Source organism: Typopeltis vanoorti, chromosome 14, assembly GCF_054136105.1.
Source record: "Typopeltis vanoorti isolate ZY-2024b chromosome 14, IOZ_Tvanoo_1.0, whole genome shotgun sequence".
NCBI lineage: Eukaryota > Metazoa > Arthropoda > Arachnida > Uropygi > Thelyphonidae > Typopeltis > Typopeltis vanoorti.
In genome coordinates this window covers 26897635-26905922 of record NC_143562.1, presented here as the reverse complement: position 1 = coordinate 26905922, position 8288 = coordinate 26897635, and the positions used below count along the sequence as shown (strand labels likewise).

The 8288-nt window shown below is 36.4% G+C and overlaps 1 protein-coding gene across 3 annotated transcripts in view; it reads right to left on the bottom strand.

Annotated features, from left to right (window-relative positions):
• Nucleotides 1-1553: 1553 nt before the first annotated feature.
• Nucleotides 1554-8288, bottom strand: part of LOC150099322 (putative inhibitor of apoptosis) — a 122533-nt gene continuing 115798 nt past the window's right edge. For all 3 annotated transcript variants that reach the window (XM_090404472.1, XM_090404471.1, XM_090404473.1), the window contains one exon: nt 1554-2067. In XM_090404472.1, the coding sequence (XP_090260598.1) occupies nt 1877-2067 (191 nt within the window). In that variant the 3' untranslated portion in view covers nt 1554-1876. The remainder of the gene's footprint in view (nt 2068-8288) is intronic.

Below are 8288 nucleotides of genomic sequence, written 5' to 3'. Positions count from 1 at the left end.
AAATATCAAAGAATAACTCAAGAATCAGAACTTATGAATACTGACTAACTCAAGAAGAAAAACTTTAGTCAGTGACCAGAATCAAGCCTATAACAATTTTTCTCATCTGGTGGCATGCAAGATGCCATAATGCTATATAGGTTCCCATTTAATGATCACAAAATTTTTTGCCTCTATTACAGACTAACAACAATGTTTAAGATAACATAACTTACTGTTGTTTTATCAGATCATATTAAGATAAACTTGTATTGATTGTATTATAAAGGATGTCGACTGGTTTTGTAGGAAAAATTGATGAAAGATTATTTTGTGGAACAAGCAATACAAGTTGACTGAAGTAAAATTTCCAGTTGTACAGGATATCCAGCTTAACTCTCAAATTGATATTCTCAATCTCTATATATCTAGCATCATCTTAAATGATACACTCTGCCCTACAAGTCTTTTACACATGCTCTACAAGTAAAAAAAGAGGAATATAAAAATACAAACTCCTCTGCTTTAGCATCAACCACTTCAGTTCTCCAAACAATTAAGGTAGTGGTGTGGTGTTTCTCTGGAAAATTCAAGATCTGCCATTAACAGACCTAGATTTAAAGATAAGATTTCTTGGACTGACACATACCTCTAGCCTTTCCTAGCACAAATTTCAATATCCTTCTAAGAGAGCAGTTCTCATGACTCCTATCTCACAAGGCTTCAACTACCTACTTCACAGATGTTTTATATCTGTCCATTTCAGTATTTTCAGGGCCCACTGTATTACTAGTTTTCTTTGTTCCTCTGCCTTTCTCTAAGTCTGTTTAAACATGACCAGCCACTAGTCAACCTTTTACAGTCCACCTCCAAACCTATTTAACTACCTTCTCATCCTTTGCAATTTCACTTCTTTATCTTCTGCAATAGCCTTCCTTACATAATGAGGAACAACTGCCAACTGTTCAAGAGCATCAGTAAGTTTCTTTTCTCTTCTTAACCACTTGCCCACACACACACAGTACTAATTTGCAAATTTTATGCAACCTTTTGTGTGATGGAGAGTTTAATATATATATATATATATATATATATATATAAACAAAATACATAAACTTACTGTATAAAACCTGCAGTTTTGTGATATATCTAGAGAATAACTGACTGATTATTTCCTAAAAATACCCCAAAAATCTTTGAAAATTGATTTAGTACAAATGCTAGCACTGTACACTGGTTTTTCTGATAGCTGTCCAAAATGTTTGATATTCTCAACTGTAATCAACATAATTTTTTTTAGTTATCCGAGATTTTCCAAAAATACACTAATTTCTATTGCAAGAAGTGAAAAATATTAAATTTTGAATCAACACTAAAATCAATCCTCTATTAAACATTTCAGATTGAGATACAAATGAATAATGCTCCAATTACTGTAATTTTAATCTGATTTGATTAAAATGATTTTAATCAAGTCAGTCTGATGCTACTCAAAATGACAGATGGTGCTGAACTGTCAATCTCACGCTGTTCAATAAATTAATTATTGGTAAATTGCTCAAAATGACAGATGGTGCCGATTTATTTATGCATTTATTACCGCTAATGAAACCAGTCAAAATATGATAGTTTTGTAACAAATTTACAAACATATACAGATTATATACACTAAACATTCACATTAAATTTAATAAGCAGTATAGTCTTCAATTATAGCTCTAATATCCTGAACTATATAAAATTAATATCCTCTAATTCTGATTAGAGATTTAAAAAAACTTTTATATTCATTCTACTAACACAGCAAATTGTTTTGTCTAAATAATATATTAAACTTAAAACTTTGCAAATGAATAGTATAGCTGCACAGCGAGTTGAATGTTTTCAGTTCTAAATATTATGGTAAATAGGTACGGACAGTGCCCTTGATGGTTTTTCTGCAGAGAGGACAGTCTTTTAATGCTGTAGCACAAACAGGACAAGAAAGAAGATGGCCACATGGTAAGAAAACGATACCCACTTCTCTGTCCATGCATATCTTACAGAGACGATGGTCTGTCAATGAACTGAACTCTTCAGTTGTGCTATCTATAATGACAAAAAAACAAAAAAAAACATTAGAATACAGTTAAGTTAGCAACAATTGCATAGGTTAGCCAAATCAGAAAGTTCTTAATACCCAGACAGCAACCAAAAGGAACCCAAAACAGTGATCAAAGTTTTTCAATACTAACAGGAATTTCATTAAAAAGTGAGTTGTGTGTGTATACTATTTTCTTGAATAACACATACCCAGGGGTTGAAATGGTTTTCAACCAAAATAAAATGTTCCTCTCAGAACAATTCAAAAGGAACCCCCCCCCCCTAATTCCATGAATTAATATTTCCAGATTAAAAAAAAAAAAAAAAAAAATTTCTATCTGAAAGATAGACTTCTATTTGGGTTTGTAGGTCAGATTTATTTCAAACTGAGTTATCCCAACTAGTTTTGCCAACTATTGCTGTTGGCTTTGTCATGGTAAAAGATATATAGATATAAGACCACTTAAAAGCTAAAACTGTAAATGAACCAAATATAATTGCATTTTTACAAAAAACAGAAGAACGCGTACATCACACACAGAGCGTGTATGATCTCACTTGTTATGTAGGAACGTTCTATAATTTGTAGCAAAATTTAATTCTGGCAAGTTTAAAGATCTAATGAGGGTCTTCCAGATCTCAGGCAGAATTAATCCTTGGTTTCTATTTAGGTTTTGTTTTGAACGAATAACTGTTGTGGCTTCTTTTATCATTCGGGAGCGGAAATCCTCCTCTAAGTAGGGCATGGAGCTTTCGTCCCATTCTATGGTATGGTTTGTCCTAGAGAAATGAAAGGCTAACCCCGATTTGTCTTCTCTATTATTGTTTACATTTCTTATGTGTTCCTTTTTCCTGATTCCAAAACTTCTAGAAGTCTGGCCAATGTAGTTCAAGCTGCACGAGCAGGGGATATTGTAGACTCCGGCATATTTGTAAAAAGGATGACTGTCTTTGGGAAATCTTAAGAATTGGCGAATGGTCTTTGAAGGTTTAAAAGCCACTCGTATTCCATGTGGCTTGAGGAGGCTGGCAATCTTATTGGAAACTGTCCCCCCTATACAGAATTATGATAGTGGAATTATAACATATATCTTCAGGTTGTCTTTGTGTGTGGGGGGGAGGGGGTAAATCATACCATAGAATGGGACAAAAGCTCCATGCCCTACTTAGAGGAGGATTTCCGATCACGAATGATAAAAGAAGCCACAACATTTATTCGCTGAAAACAAAACCTAAATAGGAACCAAGGATTAATTCTGTCTGAGATCTGGAAGATTCTCATTAGATCTTTAAACTTGCCAGAATTAAATTCTGCTACAAATTATAGAACGTTCCGTTCCTATATAACAAGTGAGATCATACACGCTCTATTCTATGCTTGTGATTTACGCATTCTTCTGTTTTTTGTAAAAATGCAATTATATTTGGTTCCTTTACAGTTTTAGTGTAACAGTTTTAGCTTTTAAGTGGTCTTACATCCATATATCTTTTACCCTAACGAAGCCAACAGCTATAGTTGGCGGAACTAGTTGGTATAATTCAGTTTGAAATAAATCTGACCTACAAACCCAAACAGAAGTCTATCTTTCCTATAGTTCTTGTGTCCGTGCGGTTAGCATAGTGGCTGTGCGCTTCGCAACCATATGACTGGGGAAGGAGTGTCCCGGGTTCGATTCCCGTCGAAGACGTGAGAAATTTGAAGATCTTCCTCAGCTATAGCCAAGTTAGCCGGTCTTGGGCGTGGGCAGTAGGGTTTTTCTGCCAGTTTATCTGGTGTTTTTCATCCCGCAAGCAGGCAAACCGGCCCCGTGAACACACACACACACGGATCTACAGCCATAAATACTTAACCCTCCATGAGGAGGCTCAACTCGCCCCAATAGGGACGGGGGAGAAAAAGGGAGGAAACTCCATACGAATAAATAAAAAATAGTTATTGTGGTCAAAAATAACAGTTTCATCATTATAAAAAAAAATTTCTATCTATTCAGATTAGAACAATTTACTTATTCCTCTGAAGATATGAGTCAGAGCAAAAAATTTCACTCCATCTTAAAAACACAAACTTGCATTAGCTCACACTAGTAATCGCCAATACTTTTATAGTTTACTATATTCGGTATGAAACTCTTCGATTCCAATCTTTTAGTTTCTTATTCGGTTTTTAAACAATGTGGGATTTAATATCCCCTTAATTTAAATAATGTTTATATCCCCGAAATGAAGCCTATTGGCTCTTTATATTTAAGTAACTTAATGTTGCACCTTTTTGACAACTCGTATAGCAGAGTATACAAGTTCTTTTCGCTATACCCTTTGGTATCTATTTGGTCTAGCTACTCACTGATGAAGCCTCAAAAAAAAAAAAAAAAAGGATGAAACCGGTCTGGGTAATGACCTCCCACCATAATGTAATAACAGCATACATTTCCTAGGAAATGTGTTTTTACGTTATGGAAAATACCAAGAATAGCGATCAGAACTTGCCTCCTTTGCTGCGAGTTGCCCGAGATTGTACTATGCACTAGGACTACTTGCATTAGCTCACGCTAGTATTCACCGATACTTTTATAGTTTATTATACTATTTCGGCATGAAACTCTCCGATTCCAATCTTTGAGTTTCTTATTTGGTTTTAAAACAATGTGGGATTTAATATCCCCTTAATTTAAATAACACAAACATATATTTTTATTTATATCAATGCAATACACAAGGTGATCTAAATTAAAGTATCCCTGTTTAAAGCCTTCTGGAAAAGTTTTTAGTCATTTGGAATCACTGCAACCCAGTGATCCAAATGCCTAAAAACTTTGCAGGAATACATTATGCATGAAGCAGAAGTGATATCTCAGAAACAAAGTAGTTCCAAAATTCACCACCAAGGGCACTATATGGTGTACCAAATGTAGATGTAATTTTTCTGTGTATGCAAGGAGAAGAAAAGTGATAGTAAGAACAACACATTTTTATTCACTTCCATTATGCATTCACAGGCTGTACTGTTCAATGTGCTGCCCTTTCCAGTATGCCACAAATTGAATCCTTTGCACATGCAGCTGGTCAGGACTTGCACACATGCTATGTTATGCTGTCTTTCAGTGCTGGCAAGTTGTCAGGTGATCCTGATAAACCCTATATTTGAGAAATCCACAGAACCAGGAGGTCAGATCAGGTGAACAAGGTGGCCATGCAGTGAGAAATACATGGCTGATCACTCTGGCTTCCATGAAATGTTCTCAAAGAACCTCCTGCACAAACTTACCAATGTGTAGACAGACCCCATCCTGCATGAAAATCACTGAATCCATGCACAGGCACTGTAGCACAACAAAATTGTTCATAATATGGCAATACCTCTCAGCAGTAACTGCGTAGGTCACAGGACACGACTGGAGAATGTCCTTAAAGAAGAATGGTCCAATGAGCTGTAAACCCGCACCAGACAGTAACTATGGGTGAATGCAAAGGAATTTGTTGAATTGCATGCACATTGTGCATAGCCCATATCTGGCAATTGTGGATTCACAGCTCTGTTCAAGTGAATGTGAGCCTCATCTCCCCACAAAATCATCGATAGCCATGCAACTCCACTTAAACAATGTTAAAGTGAATTTCAGTTGACTTTCAAGTCTTGCAGGCACAATCCTCGGTCAGGATCATATTGAATGGATAGAAATGCAGAATCTTCTGTAGAATTTTCCAGACAGTTGTGTAAGGCACATCCATGTGTCTTGATACAGCAGGTGCACTTAGTTACTGAAGTGCACCTGCTATATCAAGACACATGGATGTGCCTTACACAACTGTCTGGAAAATTCTACAGAAGATTCTGCATTTCAGGCCACAACAGCAGTAGCAACTTCACTCACTTATTGTAAACTGATTGGTTTGCGACCTCTGCCAGGTCTAACTCCCAATTATCCCATTTCTTCTAAATGACTAATAATTTGTCGTAGAGCACATGGAGATAGTGGACTTTGGCAACATTTTTTCAGGCAATGAAATTCGCAGAGCGCAGTAACAGCTTTGCAATTGTTTAGGTAGTAAAGCTTCACGAGCAAAACACATTGGTTTTGCTCTGTTCAAGTGAACGTGAGCCTCATCTCCCCACAAAATCATCGACAGCCATGCAACTCCACTTAAACAATGTTAAAGTGAATTTCAGTTGACTTTCAAGTCTTGCAGGCACAATCCTCGGTCAGGATCATATTGAATGGATAGAAATGCAGAATCTTCTGTAGAATTTTCCAGACAGTTGTGTAAGGCACATCCATATGTCTTGATACAGCCGGTGCACTTCAGTAACTAAGTGCACCTGCTGTATCAAGACACATGGATGTGCCTTACACAACTGTCTGGAAAATTCTACAGAAGATTCTGCATTTCAGGCCACAACAGCAGTAGCAACTTCACTCACTTATTGTAAACTGATTGGTTTGCGACCTCTGCCAGGTCTAACTTCCAATGATCCCATTTCTTCTAAATGACTAATCATTTGTCGTAGAGCACATGGAGATAGTGGACTTTGGCAACATGTTTTCAGGCAATGAAATTCGCAGAGCACAGTAACAGCTTTGCAATTGTTTAGGTAGTAAAGCTTCACGAGCAAAACACATTGGTATAAGGTTAGTGCCATCACTGTGGATGGTATTAACAACCAGAATGAAGGGAAAAATTCTGTCCATCTTTTTAAAACCTCTTTGGGGGGGGGGGGGGGGGGATTTCAAACTACTTCCTCACCCCCCCTCAGATATCACTTCTGCATGATGCACAATATATTCTTACAAACTTTTGCAGCATTTGGGTCACTGGATGGTGCTCCACAAGGTCTTAAACAGGGATAATTTAATTTTGATCAACCTGTATATTTATTTGAGTATCAGGATTATTTAAGAATTACGATAGTGAAAAAAATATATGATGCAAAAAAAAAAAAAAAAAAAAAAAGTCTTTACTATTAAAAAGGAAAAGTATACTGATAATTTAAATTTATTTAAATACAAAATTGAAATAAAATAAAAGCTTTATTTATAGAGAAGATATTATTATTAAGAGAAACCTCCAGAGAATCAGGATTCATTCAGGGAGACCACATACCACCATCTATCATACTTATTCAATTCATTCACACTGCTTGCACTCACAACATCCAATGGCAATCCATTCCAATCGTACACCACCCTCTGAGAGAGAAAATCTAGCCCTCACACCCTTCTTGGTGGCCTTCATTCTTAGCTTCCAAGGATGCCCTCTCATCCTTTCCTCACCCTCCATAAATTGAAAAATTCCATCAACTGAAATCCTGTATGACCCTTTCAGAAGTTTGTAAGTCTCAATCATATCCTGTTTGCTAGCATCTGCAGTCTACAAATTCTCAATCTGTCTTCATAATCAGTAAGTATTCCACAATTCTGATATTTTTATCAGTCACTTGCTCTCTCCACTATATCAGAATCACAATGGAAACCAGACCGCGCACAATAGTCCAAGCGAGGTCTTATCAAGGCCTTGTAAAGAGGCAAAATAAGAGCCTTATCTTCACATATCAAAGTTCATTTCACCATTGCAATTATCTTTTGAGTTGTATTTGCAATCTTTGCTACATGGTCTCTGAACTTCAACTTGCTATCTACTAACACTCCAAGATCCCTAGCCTAATCAGTTTCTTCTAGCATAATCCTACGAATATAACAAGGCAATGGGCATCTAATCATGCTCAAGTGCATGACTTTGCATCTTCTGACATTGAACTAACATTAATTTTCCCATACCCACAATTCCAGCCTATTCCAATCATTTTGCAACTACTGCATATTAGCAGCATTCCTGATTACCCTACCTATCTTTGCATCATCATCACCAGCTGTTATGCCACCTGTCAAATCCCTCCTAATATCATTAAGTATAGATTGAATAACAGTGAACCAAGGACTGATCCTAATGGTACACCACCAGTTAACTTAAATCTTGTAGGCTCACATCCCCTAAATACTACTTTTTGATATCTGTTAGTTCAGCCATCCCCTTATCCATGCTAATATTTTAAAATCCAAACCCATATTATCTAATTTATGCAAGTCTTCCATACTGTATTCTGTGAAAAGCCTTAGCAAAATCCAAAAGTATCATGGTGTGTCCATTCCCCTTGTCTAGTTCAATGGTAACATGATTATAGAATGTGAGCAAGTTGCTAAAACATGACCTTCCCTTAGTAAACCAATGTT